This window comes from Eumetopias jubatus, unplaced genomic scaffold (assembly GCF_037043125.1).
Source record: "Eumetopias jubatus isolate StellerSeaLion01/CBP00866 unplaced genomic scaffold, mEumJub1_p1.0 scaffold_10, whole genome shotgun sequence".
Classification (NCBI taxonomy): domain Eukaryota; kingdom Metazoa; phylum Chordata; class Mammalia; order Carnivora; family Otariidae; genus Eumetopias; species Eumetopias jubatus.
In genome coordinates, this window is record NW_028274816.1 from 48,169,808 (window position 1) to 48,193,736 (window position 23,929).

At 57.8% G+C, this 23,929-nt stretch overlaps 2 protein-coding genes across 2 annotated transcripts; one reads left to right on the forward strand and one right to left on the reverse strand.

Moving 5' to 3' along the window:
- The first annotated feature begins 4,729 nt into the window (after window positions 1-4,729).
- Window positions 4,730-16,448, forward strand: ARHGAP33 (Rho GTPase activating protein 33). Its single transcript, XM_028123539.2, has 22 exons — window positions 4,730-4,824; window positions 5,917-6,014; window positions 6,094-6,178; window positions 6,527-6,607; window positions 6,712-6,849; window positions 7,279-7,371; window positions 7,897-8,019; window positions 8,108-8,185; window positions 8,269-8,335; window positions 8,420-8,479; window positions 8,575-8,727; window positions 8,811-8,913; window positions 9,799-9,943; window positions 10,022-10,104; window positions 10,186-10,293; window positions 11,604-11,749; window positions 12,389-12,542; window positions 12,627-12,772; window positions 12,856-12,930; window positions 14,009-14,689; window positions 14,782-15,173; window positions 15,276-16,448. The coding sequence occupies exons 1-22, from the start codon at window positions 4,798-4,800 to the stop codon at window positions 16,059-16,061; spliced, it is 3,822 nt and encodes a 1,273-aa protein (XP_027979340.1). The 5' UTR covers window positions 4,730-4,797; the 3' UTR covers window positions 16,062-16,448.
- A 157-nt stretch (window positions 16,449-16,605) lies between these two features.
- Window positions 16,606-23,256, reverse strand: LOC114224386 (inactive serine/threonine-protein kinase TEX14-like). Its single transcript, XM_088028440.1, is given in 17 exon segments — window positions 16,606-16,699; window positions 16,805-16,854; window positions 17,050-17,151; window positions 17,153-17,203; window positions 17,375-17,548; window positions 17,687-17,775; window positions 17,859-17,931; window positions 18,015-18,208; window positions 18,285-18,442; window positions 18,545-18,880; window positions 19,320-19,412; window positions 19,551-19,675; window positions 19,752-19,812; window positions 19,893-20,047; window positions 20,127-20,292; window positions 20,693-20,807; window positions 23,124-23,256. Coding segments are annotated over 17 exon segments (2,169 nt in total).
- Window positions 23,257-23,929: the final 673 nt, after the last annotated feature.

Genomic DNA, 23,929 nt, shown 5'->3' on the forward strand with positions numbered 1-23,929 from the left:
AGTGTGCTCATCCCTCCGTCCTTGAAACATTTCCTTCCCCTGCTTCCAGTGTCACACCTTGTCATTGCCCCAACCTGTCACTTGAGCATGTTCCAGGTCCCTGGCCTTAACTGTCTATATTCATTCCCAGGTGCTCTCATCTAGCTTCACCACTCTAACACCCATCTCTATTCTAATGGTCCCCAAATTTCTATCTTCAGCCTAGATCTGGCCACTGAACCTTAGGCTCCTGTATTCTGCTACCTGCCCCCAGAAGCTGCTGCTCACCATTTCCATTCAAAGGCTTAAGAGATGTCTCAAGCCCCACAGGTCTTAAACTGAGCTCTCAATCTTCCCCCTAAACTTGCCCCTCCCTGGTTTTCCTGAGCTCCATCCCGGCTGCTGCTCAGGCCAAAAGCCTCCTGGCCTTTCTTGACTCTTCTTTTTCCCTCACCCCACCTTCAGTTAGTTGATTAGCAATTCCTGTAAAATCTATCCAGAATTTAACCCTTCTTCTTCCAATGCCCTCATCCCAGTCTAGGCTATATCACCTGTCTGGACTTCTGAAAAACCAGTTGTTTTGTCTGTAAATTCTTTGACACACTTCCCATTAAAAAGTAGAGTCTGTGTCCCTTCTCCTTGAAACTAGGTAGAACTTTGGGGACTGCCTCAACACAGAGAATACAAAGGAAATGACACTGCTTTAACTTTCTAAACCAGATTAGAAAAGATTATACAATTTCCACCTGGTGGCCCTGCATCCCCTCTCTTTTGTGTGCTTTAGAGCCCTGGGCTACCGTATAAAAAGTGCAGTTGACCTCCTGGGTAGGGATTTTGGTTACACAGGTGTATGCACTTGTCAAAATTCAGTGAAAATTCTGAATTTTATTGCAGGTAAAGTTGACCTCAAAATAAAAACAAATATTGAACTGTAGTTACAGATATGCATGCTGAAGTGTTTAGGGGACAGCGTACCAATGTCTGTTATTTATTTTGAAATATACCCCCAAAATAGTAAGATTAATGGGATAGAATGAATAGAGTAATAGGTGAATGTGACATAAAGCAAAGTAAAATGTCATTGGTAGGATCTGAGTGGTGGGTATATGGGTGTCTACCATGAAATTCTTCAACTTTGTTGTATGTTAGAAACTTTTCATAATAAAATGTTGGAGAATGTATGATCAGGATTATTTTGATATCTGTATTTATAAAAAAAGGAGGATAGAATAGGTTTCTGTTTTTTTTTTAAAGATTTTATTTATTTATTTGACAGAGAGAGAGACAGCGAGAGAGGGAACACAAGCAGGGGGGGTGGGAGGGGGAGAAGCAGGCCTCCCGCCGAGCAGGGAGCCCGACGTGGGACTCGATCCCAGGACTCTGGGATCATGACCTGAGCCGAAGGCAGACACCCAACGACTGAGCCACCCAGGCGCCCTAGAATAGGTTTCTGTTAAAAGTAGCTTCTGGGGGCGCCTGGGTGGCTCAGTCATTACGCGTCTGCCTTCGGCTCAGGTCATGATCCCACGGTCCAGGGATCGAGCCCCGCGTCGGGCTCCGTGCTCGGCGGGAGGCCTGCTTCTCCCCCTCCCACTCCGCCTGCTTGTGTTCCCTCTCTCGCTGTCTCTCTCTCTGTCAAATAAATAAAATCTTTATAAATAAATAAATAAATAAATAAATAAATAAATAAATAAATAAAAGTAGCTTCTGGGGGCAGCTGGGTGGCTCAGTCAAGCGTTTGCCTTCGGCTCGGGTCATGATCCCCGAGTCCTGGATTTGAGCCCTACCTGGAGCCCCAGGAGCCCCAGGTCGGCTCCCCGCTCAGCAGGGAGCTTGCTTCTCCCTCTGCCCTTCCCCCTGCTTGTGCTCACTCTCTCTCTCTCAAATAAATAAATAAAATCTTTTTTTAAAAAGTAGCTTCTGTATATCATAGACATGGTATATATTTGTTTTCAGCCTTTTTGAACAAACCATACATTTAAATGAAATCAAAAAGAAGGAAATCTCTGTTTAGATATAAAGAGAAATGAAAGATGTTTTTAGTAGCAGAACCTGATCTAGTTGGGGGGGTGACTGGAGCCTAGGATTTCTGAGGAAGTTACACTTAAGCTGAGACAGGTAGGAATTAACTCGTTGACAAAGGGCCATCCTAATTAGTATTGCTGGATTATAAATCAGCCCCAAAACTGTGGCGTAAAGCAATCATTTTATTATGTTCATGGATTCTATGAGTCAGAAATTCGGACAGGGCACAGCTGGGGACAGTTTGTCTCTGCTCCATGATGTCTAGGGGTTCAACTTGAAAGACTCAAAGGTGACGCAACGGCCAGGGGCGGAATCCCTGGGGCTTCTTCACTTACAAGTCTGGCACTAGGGCTCAGATGACTCCAAGGCTGGGTTCAGCGGGAACTGTGGACTGTAGTGCTTACCCAGGGTCTCTCCACAGGGCTTGGGCTTCCTCAAAGCATGGCTTCCTGGACATAGTTGCACTTCTCAAAGCTCTAGAGCTAGTCATTCCAGCGGACAAAAAGGAAGATGCATTGCTTTTTTGCTACTTAGCCTTGGATATCACATAATGTCAATTCCACTATTCTCTGTTGATTGAAGTTGTCAGTCTTGCCCAGATTCAAGGGGGAGGGGACAAAGACTCCAGCTTTTCATGAAAGCAGTGTCAAAGAATTTGCGGTCGTGTTTTAAAACCACCACAGGGGTTGGTGGGGGGTGGGGTGCAGGAATGAGGGGAGACTGCAGGCAATGGGAACATCAGGTAGGGAAGCCCTGTGATGGGAGTGAAGTCAGCAAGTTCAATAAGTTGAAATAAGTAACCCTAAATTGACCCCTCCCTCAGCATTCCTTTTCCCCAATCCCGGCTTAACTTTTTATCCATAGAATTTATCACCTTCTAATTTTCCGTATTTTTGGATATTTTGTTCATTGTCTTCTCCCACCAGCTTTTGAGGCACATGTGAGCACGATATGTTTTCCCTTGCTTTGGTTACTGATGTAGCCACAAATTAAGTGATTAGAGTTTTTGAATGAATGAGTGAATGAATCAAAGTGGTACTTTCTGAGGTGAGGGGCCCTGTTGGGAACATGACCAATGGAAAAATTCTCTTGGAAAGGGCATTGTTATAGTGTTTTCTGGGCCTGGCTCAAGTCGGAGGCGGAACGACTGGGACTGGCTTTATGGGAGGCGTGGTCATGTTCTGGCATTTGGGGCTAAACCAAGTCCTAGGAAAAAGGAGTCAAGCCTGGAAGCCGGCCTGTAAGAAGCAGTAGAGGAGGAGGCAAGGACAATGTCCAGTGGGAAGGGCGAGGCCAAGTCGCAGAGAGCCTAGGATTACGTCCCAGGCAGGGTGTCTGAGCCAGTGAAAACCGTCCATGGGCAAATGCCCTCAGTATTCTGTGGGCAGTGTCAGGGTCGGGACTGACAAGTTGGGGCTAGAGGATTGAGACATTGAAAAGCTGCTTGGGGATGGGAAAAAGCTCTGAGGCCACGGAAGAATCCAACTAAGAAAGTCAAAGGGGGAAAAAAGTGTCAGAGGACTGGTCACTGAGAGTGGACTAAGGGGACGGCCCACGGCTTAGTGTTAGAAGTGTTGGAAGCAAAGCATAAAGAACCTAGGGGTGTGTCTCAGGAGGGTAATAACAGCCAATGAAAAGCAGTCATGGGCGCGGCGCTGTCAAACTTCGCGGGGCGGGACCGAAGAGACCGAGCCAGGGATGGGACCGAAGCCTTAAGCCAATGAAAACCCGCCGGGTGGGCGGGGCGTCGTCCTAAGGCCAAGGGTGGAGCCAATGAGAAGCGGCGCCGCGTCCCCGCTGCCCCCGCCTCCGTGGGGCGCGCGCCGGAGCCACGGGCAGCCGTTAGGGGCGGGGCCTGCAGCCGCCCGCGCGCCTCGCGCCCTCCCCTTTGTGTCGCCATGGCGGCGGCAGCGGCGACGAGGACGACGAGCGAAGGATCGAGCGCGGCCGGCGCCTGAGGAGCCTACGCTACCATGGTGGTGAGGGGCCCACGCGGCCGTCAGTCCGTCCGCGTGTCAGTCTGTCCGCGCGCGGCCCCGCCCCGCGCGCCCCGCCCCCGGCCCCGCCCGAGCCCGCGGCCTGCGCCGCCCCTCACCCCTCGTCCAGATCCCTCTCGTCCCCCCGGCCGGGTCTTGGGCCCGAGCCCTTACCCCGGCCCCGCCCCCTCAGTGTGCATCCCCTTCCACGCCCTGGATGGAGGTGACAGTGGCCGAGGACCCAGGCTTGGGGGGGGATGGGCTAGCCCCGGGAAGGACCCGCACCCCCAAGTGTTCCCCCCCAACCCAGGGACCTGCTGAAGCTTCCTGGGTCCTTCGCCAGCCCCCATCCCACAGCCATCCTCAGCGTCTTCTCCCAATCTCCACCCCTCCCTGGCTAGCCCCCTCCCCCTCCTACCACCAGCCCCTTTCGCGTTCTTGAGCCCCACCCCCACCCGGCTCCATCCTCAGCCTGACCCTTTTCTTCTCATTCTCACTCCGTTCTGCTCCCTCTCAATCAACCCTTCCCACCCCCTCCTATCAGCCTGAACCTCAGCCTCTCCAGCATCTCCCCTCTTCTTACTCCACCCCAACCCCAAGCCAGCAGTGTACCTCTCACTAGATCCTTGGGTCCTTCTCCATCTTCTTGTCCTCACCCTCCCTCCCCACCATCTCCCTTTCCCACCATGCTGCTCCTGCTCATTCATCCATTCATTCCCTCATTCGCTCACTTAACAGACATTCCCTGATACCTCCTGGCAGACCCCATGTTCCAGACGCAAAGAGATTCACCTCCCGTCCTGCCTTGGGGAGCTTCATGGGCTGGAGAGGGACAGAACCGAGGGTGAGACCCAAGGATGAACCTGAGGTTGCAGGGATGTGAAGGAGGGAGAGGCTAGAGCCCAGCCTGGGAAATCCCGATCTGGCAGCTGGTTATTTTATGCATCAGATTTTACCGGGCTCCTGCTATGTGACAGGGCACTGGGACCCAGAGAAGAATCAGGCACAGCCTTACCTGTGAGGAGCATCAGTTCTGTGCCCAGCTCTGTGCTGGGTCCCTGATCCTGGGGAAGTCACAGTCCAATGGGGGAGAGGGACTTGTCACCAGTGAGATCTCAGAGTGCTCAGGGCTGGGCTGGGAGAACCTCAGGTGATAGCAGAGTCTAGAAGAGGAGGCTGACACAGCCTGGGTCAGGGAGAACTTCCAAGAGGAGGGAATGAGAGATGAGACCTGAGGGATGAGGAGGAGGGAACCTACCGAAAGGATGGGGAAGAGTGTTCCATCCAGAGGGGACCTTTGCAAAGGCCCTAGGAGGAAATGAGAAGATGGTGCTTTTTTTGGACTCTTAGAAGTTTTGAGAGCTCTGAGAGTGGAGGCCGTGGGGAGAAGGTGGGGCTGGAGAGGTAAACCGACCTGAGAATTCGGACTTTATCTTGAAGAGAACAGGGAGCCATTGAAGGTCTGTGATCTATGGAGAGACAGGCAGATATGTGTGGTATGAAAATTATACTGGTGCTTGCTGTGAAGAAGCTAGCAGGAGGGGAGAGGTTGGAAGCAGGAAGATTGATAAGATGGGAGCTGTGATTGTCCAGACATCAGTAAAAGGTGTGGAGAGGAACACAGGGGAGATGACTATACTCCGCAGGGGCTAAAGGAGGGCTTTAGACAGGGAGACGTGGTACCAGCATGTGCTCTCCCTGCCTCACCTTCAGGCTCGGCTCTTCCAGCCCCCTACCCCAGACCACACACGAAGAAGCAGGCCTACCCTTAGTTGCCGTCACACCGCCCCCTCCCCAGACCTACCCTTCTGCTCCATGCTTAGGGCAGCCTGTGGAGCAATTCGGGCCTCTGGGCCCAGGCTCACAGATAACAATGCTCCCGTTGTCTCTCTGCTCCCATCTCTGGAGGCCTCTGATTCTTCTTTCTGCTCTACAGGCTCGCAGCACTGACAGCCTGGATGGCCCAGGGGAGGGCTCAGTGCAGCCCTTGCCCCACACTGGGGGGCCCAGTGTGAAGGGGAAGCCTGGGAAAAGGTGAGAGGTGAGGGTGAGGCTCAGCTTAGGAGGGGGGCCAAACACAGGAGCCACCAGTGATGTGTCACCTGTCCCCCAGGCTCTCGGCTCCTCGAGGTCCCTTCCCTCGGCTGGCTGACTGTGCCCATTTCCATTACGAGAATGTTGACTTTGGCCATATTCAGGTAGGAGGGCTTTGCACCCAGGCGGGAAGGTGCGATCTTACCCAACCCCGAAGCCGTATCAGCCACTGTACCCCTGAAACCTACCTCAGGGACAGCTGAGCGGTCCGTGGCAGGAGCTGCAGGGTGGAAGGGGAGAACGGCTCATTCATTCATCCCTTCCTTTCTTTATTCATTCACCTAACTTTTTGTTAGGTGTCTGCTCTGTGCCAGGACCCTGTACTCTGACTGACACCCCTTAGGGAGGCCCAGGCAGGGGACACAGATCCATCTCTAGATAGTGCCAACCTGGAAAGGTCAGGACTGGACAAAATTGAGGCCCTTAACCTGGGCCGTTGTTTCCCTCTACAGCTCCTGCTGTCTCCAGAGCGTGAAGGCCCCAGCTTCTCTGGAGAGAATGAGCTGGTGTTTGGGGTGCAGGTGACCTGTCAGGTGAGGCCACCCGTCTCCTCATCTGGCCTGACAGGCGGGTCTTCATGGTTCTCAGCTCAGTGTAATGGGCCTACTGCTCATCTCTGTCCCTCCTGATCCCACAGGGCCGTTCCTGGCCAGTCCTCCGAAGTTATGATGACTTCCGATCCCTGGATGCCCACCTACACCGGTGCATATTCGACAGGAGGTTCTCCTGCCTCCCAGAGCTTCCCCCACCCCCAGAGGGTGCCAGGGCTGCCCAGGTAAACTGCTTATTGTCTCAGCCCCCACCTCACCTATGGTGTGTCCTCATGAGCAATGTGTGAAGCCATCAAGAGAGGATAGTGAAGTATTTAAACACTGGTATGGCCCAGGTTCCAACCAGTTGGAATGGAGAGGCCCAGAATGAAACTGCAGCAGGGAGGCTCCTTTCAGTTTTAGGAGCATGAGGCATTCCAGGGGATTCGGTGGGAGAGTCAGCACGGCCCAGACCAATGGGGGCCCACAGGAGCTCGGCATGGCCCGTTTACTAATTGGTATGGATATATTTCAGTGCTTACCAGTGGAGAAGCACCCATGCATTCAGGCTGAATTTCAGCCCTGCCCAGAGGTGAGCTAGGGCAGTATAAGAGGGCAGCGAACTCTCTCAAGGTCCCCTCACAAAAGCCCCCCCTCCGACAACCTGCCCTCAGATGCTGGTACCACTGCTGCTGCAATACCTGGAGACCCTGTCAGGCCTGGTGGACAGTAACCTCAACTGTGGGCCTGTGCTCACCTGGATGGAGGTGGGCCCGGGAAGGGGGGCTTGGAGTTGGGAGTGAGCGAGGGCTGTCTGAGGAGCGAGAACCAGTCTGAGAGTGTGTGTGGGCACAGGGAAGAAACAAGCCAGAGTGGAGGAGGCTCTGGTATTTCAGGGTCTGTGTGGGCACATGCCTGTGAGAGAGAATGAGTGTGCGTGTGCGTGTGTGTGTGTGAGCAGGCACTGGACTGTGGGGATGTGAGGATTTCAAGATATATCAGTTAGAAATAGGTTTGACTATAACTCCTAGAACACCTGGCCAACAGTGGCTCAAACCAGTAGGTTTTCAGATAGCAAATGTGCAGTGTCTGCTATGGGGGATGAGGGTGCAGGGGTGCCCTGGGACATGAGAGGGAAAGAGGGGCTTTGTTGGGCAAGAATTGAGGTGTTTGACCAATAGCTCTGACTGACTGAGGCTCTTCGGTAGGGGACAGGCAGTGGCCCCCACCGGGCAAAGAGGAACGCTCTCTGCCTTTATTAATCCCCTCCCTCTGGCCTCTCCCCATCTCAGCTGGACAACCACGGCCGGCGACTGCTCCTCAGTGAGGAGGCTTCCCTTAACATCCCTGCGGTGGCCGCTGCGCACGTAATCAAACGCTACACAGCCCAGGCACCAGATGAGCTGTCCTTCGAGGTGAGGCTATGGGGAAGCAGACTCCAGCGGGGCTCCCCACTTCCCCTGTCCCTTCTGACCCTCCCTCCAATTACCTTCCCGCTCCCAGGTAGGAGACATTGTCTCTGTGATCGACATGCCACCCACTGAGGATCGGAGCTGGTGGCGGGGCAAACGAGGCTTCCAGGTGAACCTTGCTTGGGTGCACGGGTAGGCCAGGGCACCGTGCCAGCTAGGGTGGCCTACTCACTGACCCCAAACCCTCCTCAGGTCGGTTTCTTCCCCAGTGAGTGTGTGGAACTGTTCACAGAGCGGCCTGGTCCAGGACTAAAGGGGGGTAAGTGCCAGGGGGCAAAATGGGGAGGCCTCCCTGCATCCTTTGCCTGTCATCCACTCTTTCCACCCATTGTTCACCCCACAGATGCCGATGGTCCCCCGTGCGGTGTCCCAACGCCCCAGGGTGTCTCCTCTCTGACCTCAGGTAATGGGAACAAGAGGCCAGGCCCCTGCCCACCCCCCCCCACCATAAGACCAGTGGCTGCACTGACCTTCTATGGCCTGCCTTTACTCCCACAGCTGTGCCCCGGCCACGTGGGAAGCTGGCTGGCCTCCTCCGAACCTTCATGCGCTCCCGCCCTTCTCGGCAGCGGCTGCGGCAGCGGGGCATCCTGCGGCAGAGGGTGTTTGGCTGTGACCTTGGAGAGCACCTCAGCAATTCAGGCCAGGATGGTGAGGCCTCATGTCCACCGGCCCAGCCCACTCCTCCCACCCTGTTGCAGCCTGCCCAGACCTGAGCCCCTGCTTTCTCCCAGTGCCCCAGGTACTTCGCTGCTGCTCTGAGTTTATTGAGGCCCACGGGGTGGTGGATGGAATCTACCGGCTCTCAGGAGTGTCATCCAACATCCAGAGGCTACGGTGAGGGCCCTCCACCAAGCCCTTCCTTCCGCAAACACTTACTGAGCATCAGCTCTATCCCAGGCCCTGTGCCGTGTGCTGGGACAGAGTTATCCGGGTGGGGGCGGATCATAATAAGTTGGGGGGGGCGGAATTGCAGTTTTAAATAAGGTGGGCAGGGAAGGCCGCCTGGGGGAGAGCGTGCTGTGGAGGAGGTGAGGGTGCCGGCTGTGTGGACGTCCTGGGATGAGCTTTCACCATGGTAGGACAGTTAGTGCAAGGGAAAGGCAGCAGGAGTTCACGTCCCAGAAGCAAATGGGCCTTTCGGATGCTGTTAGGATTTTCCTTTTACTCAGAGTAAGGGGGTAACCACAGGAGGGTCTGAGCTGAGGAGGCACAGCATGAAGAACAGTCTAAGGTGGGGAGCAGTGAGGCATGAGCACTGGGGCTAAGAGGTGTGAGGTGACAGTGCGGAGCCTGGGGCTCTGAGAGACAAGGCACGAGGTCACATGAGAGGGCGTTTACCCAAGAGCAGTGGGACACCATCAGAGAGTTTTGAGCAGGGGCTGCTGGGATTTTGGCCACATCTTCCAGTGACCTCTTGAAGCCAGAAAGACAACGTTGTGGAAGGAGCGTGTGTGGTCATGCTCTGTGTCCAGATGGCCTCGGGTAGCGGCAAGCAGGAGCATCTGCCACCTGGGCCTCAGTGTCCTCCCCTGTAAAATGGGGCACGCTCGTTGGGGCACACAGAGTTGTTGGGGGGTTCCGTAAGGTTCTGCCTCTGAAGAGCCCAGCACGGGAAGAGAGTTGCATCCGTGTGTGGACGCTTTGGGAGGTGGAGGAAGAACATGGCCAGGTGGGTCAGCTCTGACCTGATCTTTCTTCTCCTTGACCTGGTGGCCTCAGGCATGAGTTCGACAGCGAGAGGATCCCTGAACTGTCCGGCCCCGCCTTCCTGCAGGACATCCACAGCGTGTCCTCCCTCTGCAAGCTCTACTTCCGGGAACTGCCGAATCCCTTGCTCACGTACCAGCTCTATGGGAAGTTCAGTGTGAGTAAGGGAGCTGGCACAGTCGGAGGGTGCCGGGATGCTCGGCCCAGCCCCTGTCACACCTGTGCATTATCTCAGGAAGCCATGTCGGTGCCCGGGGAGGAGGAGCGCCTGGTGCGAGTCCACGACGTCATCCAGCAGCTGCCCCCGCCTCACTACAGGTAAGCCAGAAGGGGCGGGGAAGGCCTGTGGTGGGGTCCCAAGGGAGCTGAGGCTTAGGTGTCCTCCTCTCCCGCCCCCAGGACCCTGGAGTACCTGCTGAGGCACCTGGCCCGCATGGCGAGACACAGTGCCAACACCAGCATGCATGCCCGCAACCTGGCCATTGTCTGGGCACCCAACCTACTACGGTAAGCTGGCAGCTCACCAGCCTGCCCCCCTCAGCTTCCTTCCACAGGCTGGGCCTCAAATCTGCCCCATGCTTCCCACCCAGAGCCCACCCACCCAACTTTTGTTCTCTGATTCATTTCATTCAACACATATTTCTTAAGGACTCCCTGGGTGCCAGCTCTTGTTCTCAGCACCAGGATCCAGTAATGAGCAGGATCCCGTGCTGCTAGGCTCACATTTTCATGGGGGAGATGGACAATGAGCTATCGATAAGAAAAATAGAGATTATGGTCTGATGGTGATGAGTACTAAGGAGAAAGATTACAAAGCAGGGAAGGGAGATGCACGGGGTCATGGCATTTTGAAATTTTTAGAGTGGCAGGGGAGGCTTCCGTAGGAAGTCTTCCTGAGGCCAGTAGCAGCGTGAGCCCCAGAGGATTTGGTGGTGACCAAGACAGGAGAGCTCTCTGTCCTAAATAAAAGAGGTGGTCCATGAGATGGTGGGTATAAGAACTCTTAGGACAAAGAAAAAAAGAGAGAGAAGGAAGCTTACAATTTTAAAGAAAGTGGGTGGGGAAGACTCCATTGAGGAGGTAACACTTGAGTCAAGACCTGCAGGAGGTGAGGTGGGGACCCATGTGGATATCTGGGGAGGAGCAGACCAGGCCGAGGGAATGCAAGTGCCAATGTCTGGAGGCTGGAAAGGCGCCTGCTGTGCTGGAGGACCAGCAGCGAGGCCGGTGTGGCTGGAGCAAGTGAGCAAGTGGGTGAGCGGTTGAGGGGGAGGAGATGATGACGTCAGAGAGGTGACAGGGGACCAGCCAGAGGAGTGACTTACAGGTCGTGGGTCATGGTGAGGACTTCGCTTCTGCCAGGAGAGAGGTGCAGCCAGGGGAGGGCTCGGAGCCAGCGGGGCCCTGACCGGGCACGGGAGCAGACGGCAGGGGAGCAGGACAGACAGGGAGCCCAGGGAAGAGCTGCTGTGATGTCTCTGAGTGGGAGGGTGGAGGCTGCACCACGGTGGGGACAGTGGGGGAGAAGAGTTTAGAATCTGGAGAGATTTTTGTGGGTGGAGCAGACGGGGATTGCTGAGAGACAGGATGTAGGAGTGAGGGAAAGAGAGGGATCAGGAACAACACCTGGAGGTGTCTGGCCTGAGCACCGACTGAGATGGGGAAGGCAGGGAGGGAGGGGGCTTGGGGAAAGGTTGAGAACCCAGTTCTGGATGTGATCACTTTGGTAAGGTCAGAGGTGTTCCCCACCGTGCCTAGCTGGAACCCGCCCGCTGGGGCTCAAAGCACCTGGCCTCCCTCCCCCTCCTCCCATCCAGGTCCATGGAACTGGAGTCTGTGGGGCTGGGTGGGGCTGCAGCCTTCAGGGAGGTACGGGTGCAGTCTGTGGTGGTGGAATTCCTGCTCACCCACGTGGATGTCCTGTTCAGCGACACCTTCACTTCTGCTGGTCTCGACCCTGCAGGTATGCCCATCCCACCCCCTGATATCCTGGCTACTGCCCCCTCATTGTTAGGGCTGCAGTGGGAGGGCAGGTGGGCTCCCAGCCCTATCCCTACCCCACTGAAGCTGGACCTCCCTCCTGGCTCCTTGAGGACCCCGCCCCCGCCTCTCCCTCCCCTCCCCCCCCTTCTCATTTCAGCTCCTACGCTCAGGATCCCCACTTCTTGGCCCGGACATCGTTCTTCCTTCACCCCTTGTAGCTCCTGGGGGCTCTTGGGGCCATGGGTCCACCAGGGAGGAGGTGGGAGGTCCCCAGACTTGACCCCGCCCCGGCCCCACCCAGACTCCCCGCCCTACCCCGGACCCCAGCCCAATCAGGATTCAGCACGTCGGAGGGCCCACGGGCCCGAGGTAACTGAAGCCAGAGCCGCTGCCCTCGCTGGCTGCCGGGAGCTGCCTCCTCATCAGCTCGTTCTGCCTCACTCCTCCTCCTCACCTGCCTGCTGCCCACCCATTCCCGCCTGATCCGCCCTGGCCCCCTGCCTTGCCAGCCCGGGTGGGCACGCTGCGGGGCCGGGGCTTGGGCTGTAGCGCTTGGCTTTGCCTGTGGCCTTGAGCGGCCCCCCCGAGCTGACAGCTGCCCCCTTTCCCAACTCCCTAGGCCGCTGCCTCCTCCCCAGGCCCAAGTCCCTTGCGGGCAGCGGCCCCTCCACTCGCCTGCTGACGCTGGAGGAAGCCCAGGCTCGGACCCAGGGCCGGCTGGGGACTCCCACCGAGCCCACCACTCCCAAGGCCCCAGCTTCACCTGTGGAAAGGTGAGTGGGATGCTGGGGGAGCACAGGGCCAGCCTGGAGGCCCCAGATCCTCAGACTGCCTCCTGTGTCTCACGCAAACCCCAGGAGGAAAGGGGAGAGAGGCGAGAAACCGCGAAAGCCAGGGGGAAGCAGTTGGAAGACCTTCTTTGCCCTGGGCCGGGGCCCCAGCATCCCCCGGAAGAAGCCTCTACCCTGGCTGGGGGGCACCCGTGCCCCACCGCCACCTTCAGGTCAGAGGCGGCAGTGAGTGGGGGGTGGGGCTGGGAGGGGAGGCACTCTGGAGTGCCTGTGACCATTCCGCCTCTCCCCGCAGGCGGCCGACCTGACACAGTCACCCTGAGATCTGCCAAAAGTGAGGAGTCTCTGTCATCACAGGCCAGCGGGGCTGGTGAGCGCCGGGTGGCTCATGCCTGGGCCCCGGTGGGGCTGGGAGGGCTGGCGGCCCTGAGATGGCCTCTAAACGTACTTCAGATTTGCCGGCTTGGGGTTGTTTGTTTGGTTTTTTAGTTCCTAATCTGGACACGAGGTACCATCGATGTGTTAGATAAAGCATCACCCTTGGTTTATGGTGTACTGTGATCCTTGGTCCAGGCAGGGTCCTTTCAGGCTTTTATTCATTCCTTTTGAAAAGAAATCTAAATAATAAAACGAACATCCGTGAACCCACTGGCCAGAACTTTTTAAAAAGACACCACTCTCTTACCTGCAAGCTCCTCCCCTCTCCCCGTCTGCTGCCTGCTCACCAGAGGCGTCCCCTAGAGTTGATGGGCAGCATCCCCTTGCTCTAAGGTTTTATCACCTACAGGCCTCTGCGTAAATAACATATGGCACAGTCCTAGCTGTTTTGAAACTTTAGAGGTCTCCTAAGAAAGGGGGGGGCATGGTGCTGGATGTGGAACTTGACTTTCTGCTCACTGCCACCCACGTGGCCGAGTGTAGCTCAGGCTCGTTCCTCTTGGCTGCTCTCTGGTATCCATGTGTGGCTCTCCCATCCAGAATCGCTTGTGCATCCTACTTCCGAGGGGCCTGGGGGCTCTGGTGAGCACTCCCTGCGCGCCCACACTCTGGAGAGCGCTCCCAGCCCCTGGGAGCCGAGGGGCGCGCTGTAGGCCATGCTCACGGTCAACCTTACGTGACAAGGCCAGATCGCTTTCCCAAAAACGGTCGCCCTGATCTGCACTCCCAACAGTGAGAGCCTGGGAGGTCCCGCTGGTCTGCTCACCGGCCGTGTTGTTGTCCGACGTCAGTCTTGCCTTTGGGTGTAGAATGATTCTCATCTTTCCTTTCTCACTGTGAGTCTGGACAGCAAATCCCTGGATTCCCAGCCACTGTGACCCTATATCCAGGGAAGCGCCTCTTCATGTAACTTCCCCCGCCTCACCCGTGGGGACTGTACCCTGTCCTCACTGCTGTATGCGTGTGTAAAGTTCCCGCCCCTCTCACACCTAACTGCCCCCCCCTTCCAGGCCTCCAGAGGCTGCATAGGCTCCGGCGACCCCACTCCAGCAGCGATGCTTTCCCTGTGGGCCCGGCACCTGCTGGCTCCTGCGAGAGCCTGTCCTCCTCCTCCTCCTCCTCCTCCGAGTCCGAGTCCTCCTCCGAGTCCTCCGAGTCCTCTGGGTCCTCAGCAGCTGGGCTGGGGGCGCTCTCTGGCTCCCCCTCACACCGAACCTCAGCCTGGTTAGATGATGGTGACGAGCTGGACTTCAGCCCACCCCGCTGCCTGGAGGGGCTCCGGGGGCTCGACTTCGATCCCCTTACGTTTCGCTGCAGCAGCCCTACACCAGGGGACCCGGCGCCTCCCGCCAGCCCGGCGCCGCCAGCCCCTGCCTCCGCCTTCCCACCCAGGGTGACCCCCCGGGCCCTCTCGCCCCGAGGGGCCGCCAGCCCTGCCTCGCCCACTGCCCTGGACATCTCAGAGCCCCTGGCTGTATCAGTGCCACCTGCTGTCCTGGAGCTGCTGGGGGCCGGGGCAACGCCTGCCTCAGTCACCCCAACGCCGGCCCTCAGCCCCAGCCCAGGCCTACGGCCCCATCTCATCCCCTTGCTGCTGCGCGGAGCCGAGGCCCGGCTGAGTGACACCTGCCAGCAGGAGATCTGCAGCAAGCTGGCGCTGCCTGGTCCCCGGGGAGCCCAGGGCCAGCCTGGTGAGTCTTGCTCAGCCCACCCCATGCCCTTACAGACCCTGAAGCTGCACCCAAGACCTGGCTGACTCCTCTTTCCACTCCTCTTTCTGTAGGTCCTGGTATGGATTCACCGCTGCTGCCCCCACCGCTGTCCCTCCTGCGCCCTGGGGGGGCCCCACCCCCACCCCCCAAGAACCCAGCACGCCTCATGGCCCTGGCCCTGGCTGAGCGGGCTCAGCAGGTGGCCCAGAGACAGAACCAACAAGAGCATGGGAGCACCCCTTCTGCTCCCCACTCCCCTTTCCACCGCTCACTGTCACTGGAGGTGAGCGGTGAGCCCCCAGGGACCTCAGGGGTTGGGCCGGCCCCCAACTCCCTAGGCCACCCAGGTGCCTGGGTTCCTGGACCCCCACCCTCCCTGCCAAGGCAACAAAGTGACGGGAGCCTGGTGAGGAGCCAGCGGCCCCCAGGGACCTCAAGGCGGGGACTCAGAGGCCCTGCCCAGGTCAGTGCCCAGCTCAGGAGAGGTGGCGGGGGGTGGGGGCGCAGGGGGTGTGGGGATTAGCCAGAGATGGCAGCTCAGTTCCTGTATTCTGTCCCCCCACAGGTTCCTACTCCCGGCTTCTTCTCTTCAGCCCCTCGGGAGTGCCTGCCGCCCTTCCTTGGGGTCCCCAAACCAGGCTTGTACCCCCTGGGTTCCCCATCCTTCCAGCCCAGCTCCCCAGCCCCAGTCTGGAGGAGCCCCTTAGGTCCCCCTGCACCACTTGACAGGGGAGAGAACCTGTACTATGAAATCGAGACGGGTGAGGGAACCCCGTACTCTGGCCCCACGAGGTCCTGGAGTCCCTTTCGCTCTATGCCCCCAGATAGGCTCAATGCCTCATATGGCCTGCTTGGCCAATCGCCACCACTCCACAGGTCCCCCGACTTCCTGCTCAGCTACCCACCACCCCCTTCTTGCTTTCCCCATGACCACCTTGGCTACTCAGCCCCCCAGCATCCCGCCAGGCGCCCTACCCGGCCCGAGCCCCTCTACGTTAATCTAGCTCTGGGGCCCCGGGGTCCCTCACCTGCCTCTTCCTGCTCCTCCTCTCCTCCTGCCCACCCCCGGAGCCGTTCAGATCCTGGCCCCCCAGTCCCCCGCCTACCCCAGAAACAGCGGGCCCCCTGGGGCCCCCACACCCCTCACAGGGTGCCTGCGCCCTGGGGCCCTCCAGAGCCTCTCCTGCTGTACAGGGCAGCCCCACCAGCCTACGGGAGGGGGGGCGAGCACCACCGAGGGTCCTTGTACAGGAATGGGGGGCAAGGAAGGGAGGGGGCTGGTCCCCCACCCCCCTACCCCACTCCCAGCTGGTCCCTCCACTCTGAGGGTCAGACCCGAAGCTACTGCTGAGCCACAGCCGGGAGAGAGACCTTCCTCCCTTCCCTTCGCCCTCACTGATCTTGGACCCATCTAATCGCTTGTTTTGTATTTTCTTGAGCTCCCGACCCCTACCCCAGGTTTCTAACTTTGTAACTTGTTTCTGATGTGGGTCCCTAACCTGTTATGGCTTCCCTACCCTGGGCCGAAGGGCACACCCATCCCCCCACCACCCTCCTGTCCCCGGGGGCTCTCGCACAAATCTGAGGGCTAGGCTGACACCCTGTCTTCCCTCTCCCTCCAGGAGCCCCCAGCTTGTCCTGACCTGTGCACAGGGGGTGGGGAACAGCTCCTGCCCATCTCCCCCCACAACCCCACTAAACCATCTGACAAAATTAATGAATAAAAACCGTGAAAATACGGGTGCTAGTGTCATGCTGGGGCCAGACTCAGGGAACAAAGAGGCAGAGACAGCTGGGTTACTTTATCACTTTATCACTTCAGCAAGTGCTGCGTGGGAAGTCACTCCTGGGAGGCTCTGAGGGGCGGTGTCTGCAGAGAGGCAGTCACGGGTACTCTAAGAAACGGTGTCAGGAGCTGGGTCGATGCTGGGCTTGTCTCCGAGTTGTCCACCTTGCAGCTCTGCTGTGATCTCCTCCAGCAGGTCCATCCTGGGAAGCAGTGGGATAGGGGTGGAGCCAGGGTCACCGCAGGGATGAGGAAGGGACGGCGGGGGGCGGGGGGGCGGTGTGTGGGCAGCAGGGCCCATTTCTTACTTCTGCAGGCTGGAGAAGAGACCTCCTCCGATCAGCTCAGGACTGGACTCCTGTAGGAGAAGAAGGCTGGAGCTGCCAGCCAGTAGCCATGGAGCTCGGGATGGGCCTTGGCCGGGGGTGGGGGTGGGGGGGCAGGAGACAGGCTCGGGGTCCTCTGTCTCACCCACCCTCGTGGCCTTCCCTGCCAGCAGCCTCCAGGGTGTGAGAGGCCTCCCTGTGGGTCAGCAGGCAGGGGGTGGGCTCACAGGGCGGGGGCTCCAGCAGGGCGGCCCTATGTGTGTGCCGCTGCAGCCCCTGCAGGGCTGGCATCTTGGCTGAGTTCCTCTCAAACTGCTCCACAGAACCCTGGGTCCCCAGCAGGGAGGCTGAGTCCCGCAGCCTGGAGTGCAGGGCAGGGCCCTGGGGGAAGGCGGGTTCGTCAGGGGGCACAGGTCAGTGAGAGGACAGTTGGGAGGTCCCTGGTCAAAGGAGAAGCAGCCAGGGAAACTGGGGTTGGTGACAACTGGGGTGAGGGGTCACAGTTTAACAAACGGACAGTCTGGTCACACAGGGCCCTGGGGGGATCCATACTGTCGAGCTGGGCTCCAGACAGCGGTGCAGGCTGACCCGGCCTGCGGGGCTGGAGCCTGGGTAGAGGCTGGGGCCAGGAGTCAGTCTGCTGCCTAGAGTCAAGCTGCTGCCAGAGTCCCAGGCTGGGGCCCTCTGGACTCTGCTGCGGCCTGTGACCTCGGGAGTCTTCAGGGCCTGCAGACACAACGGCAGGAGGTGGCATGGGCTCCCTTGGTCCCCCAGATCCCTGCTCTGGCTCCTGCTGTCCCCATCCCTGTCCCTCCGGTGGCCCGCAGCTCCCTTGGTCCCCCAGATCCTTGCTCTGGCTCCTACCTGGCATGGGGAGGGGCCTAGGGACATCAAAGGGGGCACAGGCCTGGGTGCAGACTTGGCTCTGGGAACCACCTCACAGTACAGTGTCTCTGGGGGGACAGAGCAGTTGGTTGGAATGGGGGGAGGAGAGCTGCGCTCAGCACTGGCTACCACCCGCTCCGTGCCCTCTAACCTGGTAGGAAACCCTGAGACACGGGGCACCGCGCACTCCAGTGCATCGGGGAGCTCACCTCAGGAGCTGGGTCCTGTGGAAAGGAGGCTGAGTATGCGACGTGGGTCCTGCCTAAGGTTCCATGGCTACCACCCACCCGGCCAACCCGTCCCATACCTGGGCCATGGCCTCCCGCAGCAGGTATCGAGTGTTCTGCAGGCTGCCCCAGCGGTCGGCGGGCCCTAGGCCCAGCCCAGCCTGAACCAGGGCCTGGTAGGGGGCCGGCACCAGGGGATCCAGGGCCGGGCTCTCACCTGCCTCCAATTTAGCCTTCACCTCAGGCCCCTTTCTCCCAGCCCAGGGCAGCTCTCCTGTGAGGAAGCATGACTGGGGGACCCAACCCGAAGGGCGACCTCAGCGGGGCAGGGTGTAGGATCACTCACTGACCGGTGAACACCTCCTGGGCCAGGATGCAAAAGCTGTAGAGATCTGAGGTGGCAGCAGGCATGTCCCCACAGATGAGCTCAAGTGGCAGCCATGGGTACAGTTCAGGAGGCGGGGGCAGCCCCGGGCCTGGGCCTCCCCGGGAGCAGCCCTGCTGTGGCCTATGGAGGCTGGGGCGGGGGGTGGGGGGGTGGGGGGGGTGCTGGTGAGCCAGCAGCCACTGGACAGGGATACAGGGGCAGGCAGGGGAGGCGGGCACTCACCTGGGCTGCAGCCAGCGTTGGTGCAGGGGGCGCCCGTGCTCCAGGCTGCCCACCTTGGCCAGGCCTGGCCGTACTAGCTGCACTGCATGAGAGCTAAGGCCGCCATGAGCGCGCCAGCGGGCCTGCAGGAACAGCAGGGCCTCCAGCACTTGTAGAAGTAGGTGGCCGGGCGACAGGCCTGGCACGGTGCAGGGCCCTCCCGGACTCGGGCCGCGGGGGTGCAGCACCACGTGCAGGGAGCCCAGCCACACGGGTTCGAAGAGAAGGCACAGCCCTGACAGGTCGGCCGAGGGGCTCAGTGCCATCAGCAGCAACAGGTTGGGGTGGTGCAGGGTGCTGGGCGGGAGGAGAGCGGGCCACTCACAAGGAGGCCCCGACCCGCTTGGTGGGGGCTGTTCCTGGGCACAGATCAGCACGTGCCAGGGGTTGACGATCTGCACCAGCCACCAGACAGACGAGAAACTGAGACCTGGCTCACAGGGCCAGCATCCAGTTCATACTGCATCCGGGGTACCCCTCTCTACGCCCAGCCACCTCTCTGTGGCCCGTAATACAGAGCACACAGCCCTGGGACCCACTTTACAGAGGGGAGGAGGGGTGGTCACTCCAGTAAGAGGGCTCCATGCCAGGTACTGGCCCAGAGGTGAAGACTGTAACCGTGGCCACTGCCAAACTCCCTGGCCTCCTGTTTATGAGACACTTGAGTCCGGAGGGCAGGTGGGAGACCGGTCTGGGGGACTGGGCCAGCCTGGGGGCAAGGCTGGGGGTGGCGTACCTGCAGTGCTGAAGGTCAGCCAACAGCACATCTGGCTGAGTTCCAGGTGCCTTCAGCTGCCGAGCTGTCACGGGGTGGCCCCTCCACAGGAGGCTAGAGAATGGAGAGGGGAAAAGAGCACAGGTCTGAAATGGGGGGGGGGGTCTTCCTATGAGGGAAGGAGGAGAGCTGGACACCTCCCAGACTCCGCTGGACAGCTAGGCAGGGGGTGTGGGAGGGGCTCTCTCTCACTTGGCCATGAGGGTGTGGGAGCTGCTCTCGTAGGTGCGGTCGGGCTCGCCCTGGGCTGGCAGCAGCTCCTTGGGGTCCGCGAGGGGTATGCCTGTTACCAGCCCCAGTGGCCACAGGCTGCTCAGCTGGGGATGGGGAGTGGGACTATGAGGCACAAAGCGGACAGGGGTGTTCCCTGCTCCCCCAACTTCTCCCGCTTACCTGGCCAAACCCCAAGGCTGGGATTTGGGAGAGTCTTCTGCTGTGCTCTGGCCTCGGTGCCCTGGGTCAAACGGAAGGCCAGGGTAAGTCTAGGGCAGCTGGGGGTGGTGGCTGACTGGGCTTCAGGCTGGGGGTGGTTACCTGTCCGCATGCACCAGCCGCGGCAAGGACAGAGAGCCACACGGGCTGTGTCTAGAGCTGGCCTGCAACTGGCCCAGGGATGCATTGGCTGCCAACTCACCGCCATGCACTAGTGCCGATATGTGGGCTCGGCATAGCTCTAACAGCTCCAGCACCTGGATGGGGGCCGTGTGCAGTGAGGCAGGTGCGGGTGCTGGCTCTATATGCCCCCACCCCACCTGGGCCACTGCTCACCTCCCAGCTCTGCTTGGCACCACCCTGCTCTGCCCAGTCCCGAGGCGTGCGACCCTGCTGGTCATGCAAACGCAGGTCACCCCCTGCCTGGAGCAGGTGCAGCATCACCAGGCTGCGGCCCGAGAAGGCGCCTGCGTGCACAGGTGTGCTGCCATCGAGGCAGCGGCTGTATCAGAACAATGAGGACAGAAATGTATTAGGAAAGGGGCGGAACGGGGACAAGGGGTGGCAGGATGGGAGCGCTGAGCGATGAGAGGAGTCACGGTGAACATGGGAGGTGGACAGTGGGACAGGAGGGGTCGCTTGGGGACAGAGCGGGGTCTTTGAGAGGTGAGAGTCTCATTGTGAGCATGACAGTAACCAGGAGAATGGGAGTAGTCCCTGGAGGACAAGGAGGGGTTAATCCAGAGAACAAGGGGGAAGATCACTGGGCATGGAAGGGTCATCAGGATGGAAAGGTGTCATGAGGGAGTGGTCTCTGGGGAGGAAAGCCCTGGCTCTCAGGCTCTCTGGGGTTCTGACCCAGACCCCTGGGAGCGTGGGGGCACCGCCTTCGGTCCACTCACTGGTTGGGGTTGGCGCCAAAGGTCAGCAAGAGCTGCACGGCAGAGCTGTGGCCCAGCAGTGCCGAGAGGAAGAGCCCCGTCTGCCCAGCAGAGTTCTCACCATCCACCTGGACAACTGAGGGGCAGCAAGGCTTAGGACTCTCCCTGCCCTTTACTCCAGAGGCAGAGGTCCCGGGGGCTGCTATGCAACGCCTCTGCCAATTCCCAGTCCCCGCAGTCCTTCCTTGCCTGGGTGACCCTCAACTCCAGATTCTATCTGTATGTCCTGAACCCCCACCCTCCAACCACTGGGGACTCTGCTCAGAATCTGTCTCAACACAGTGCTCACCATTAATAAGTCTACAGAGTTGCCACAAGGGGTGACATCCACCTGCCATGCTGCCACCCATCTGCCACCCCAGAAGTGTCAAAAATCACACAAAGGTACCCAGGGGCCGGGGGGGGAAGTGGACTTCTCAGGGACCTCAGCTGACAGGAGCCTCGTGCACTGTCCAAAGCTGGCAGCCTCCACCCAGCTCTACTTCAGTGAATCTATAAAGGTCCCACGTGGCCAGCATCCAATTCTTCAAGAAAAGCAAACTCTTTGGATTTTATCAGGAAATCTCTCAAGTTTATTTTTGAATACTGCTTCTAAGAGCCGAATCCAAGTAGCAATCTCCTCTGCACCTCCACTTATGCCAATCTCTTCCCCCCCTCCTCATTCTGCTCAGATCCCCTTCCTAACCCCTCCTCTCCATACCCATTACCCTGAATTCTTCTTCCTCTAGGCCCTTCCTATCTCCCTACTGAGGGCAAATGCAGGGCAAATGCATGGTGTCTTTGTCCTTGCGCTATATCCTAGGCAGATATGGCGAAAATCAATCATGTGCTTGGCCCAACCCAGCTTGGTCTCTGTCACAAAATCTCTCCAAATGTGGTCCTTTAGGAACATCTGAATATCACAATTACTGCACCCTATTTTATCCAGTAGCCCACTGTTTTTTGCAATGGCATCCTAACTGGTTTTCTGCATTTGTCTTGCCCTGCAAAAGGATCTTCTTAAAACACAAATCACTGCATGATATAGATAATCATTACAATGGTAATCATTTCATTTCACGTATAGATAATCCTATACAAGTTGTTCCAAAAGCAAAAAAAAAAAAAAGAGAGAGAGAGAGAGAGAGAGAGGGCAAGGCTCCTTTTATGAGGCTAGTATGATCTTAATTCCAAAGTCAGGTACGTTTCCAGAACCAAAAATGAAATGTTTCACTTCCATTTATGATCATATATGCTAACCCCCTAAAGAGATTAAAAGGGATTATCCAGTTGATTTATTCCCAGAAATCAAGGACGATTCAACATAAGAAAATCAATCAATGTAGGAAAACACATTCATGGACTAAAGAACAAAGATCACATTTGGCTCAGTAAATACAGAAAAAGCACCTGATAAAATTCAAAACTTCCATAAGAGACTCTTAATGACAGAGAACAAACTGAGGGTTGATGGAGGGAGGTGGGTGGGGGATGGGCTAAATGGGAGATGGTTATTAAGGAGGGCACTTGTTATGATGAGCACTGGGTGGTATAGGTAAGTGATGAATGACTAAATAAATAAAAATAAAATTCAATACTTACTTATGACTGACGGGGGCAAATACCTCAAAAAGCGAAGACTAAACAGGAACTTCCTCACTTTATAAAAATTATATACCAAAACCCAAGAGCACCCACAATACTTAATGCAGAAATACAGATTAATTCCCTTTAATATCAAGAACAAGTTAAGAGATGTCCATTGACAACAAGGTTTGGGGGTTTGGGGGTTCTGGCCAACACCTCACACGAGAAAAAAAAAAGCTGAAAGGGCCGAGACCAAACTGTCACCATCTGTGGGTAACAAAAGTAAAAGAATTCAAAAACTACAACTATTAAAATTCAGAAAGTAGCCAGAAACACAATCGACTTAGAGAAATCGATGAAAAATGGAAATTGTAAATTAGATGTTAATTTCCTGCCTACAGCTCCAATGGCTTCCCTCCCCACACACAGAACAAAATATAACAGAACTCACCCACTACTTCAGAGGCCCTTTCCTGTCTGGATGGAGCTGCTGCCTCTTAGGCTTCAGCCCTCTCCCTGAGTCCCCTCCCCCACTGCTGCTACTTAACAGTTTGACTTCAAGGCCTTTGCAGTGGCTTTGTCTCCCTGGGGTGGGGGTGTGGTTTGCATGACCGGCTCTTATAAAGCCACCCTTCTTGGTGTAGGTACTTCATCTTCACCACTCTCTTAAATTCTCATGATAGATTTCATTCACAACGACCCAGAAGGTCGTCCCTAAATCCCCATCATAGACGACAGAGGCTGGTACACCACAGGCGCCTGGTTCACAACTGTTGAGCGTGTAGAAGTCCCACCTTCTACACGGCCTCTTGAGCTGGCCCCTCACCTCTCCGCAGGAGCCGGGTGAGGCCCCAGCCTGGGCCCCTGGCCATAACCAGGCGATGCAGTCGTCCCACCTGGGTTTCTGGATCCCTAACAGAGCCCAGCTCCACGGGGAAGCGAGAGCGCAGGGAGGGCATCTGTGGGCTCCAGCCGCTCAGCTCCTGGGCACGGATCACCTAGGGGTGTCTCATGAGGGAGGAGGAAGTAAACAGAGGACCTCTTTATTACCTGGGGGTAATAAAAACAGAGCTGGCTGGGAGTCCTGGAGAGCCGAGTGAGAAAGGGAGGGGACTATCAGGAGGAATCTGCTCCGCTGTTCAGGTGTTTGAATGAGAAAAGGGGTGGGATCTGGGAGAACGAAAGCCCGGCAGGTCTGGGGTCTAAGGGAGTCTGAGGGCTGGGCATTCTCTCTGGGGGGGGGGGGGGGGGGGCGGTGTAAGGGCTCCAGGGATAGGATCTGAGTTGAGGAAAGGAGACTAGTGGTTTAGGAAAAGGGTCTGGTGGAAGACGGGCCTGAGGGTTGGCCTGAGAAGGGGTAGAGTCTCCAGGCTGGGCGAGGGGGTGGAAGGGAGGAGAGCAGTCAGGGCAGGGGCTGAGGCTCTGAAGCAGGCTCTGCGGACTGAGACAGGGTGTGAGGGTTGGGGACACGGACTGAGGTCCAGGGAAGCCTCTGGGCGCTGGGGTGGGGTCTGTGGGCTACTGGAGGAGACTGAGGAAGGAGGAGGAAGGAGGACGTGTCTGTGGGCTGGGAGCCGGAGTCTGATAGGGGGTAGGGTCTGCCGCACACCAGGGGTGGGAAGGAGCGGGGAG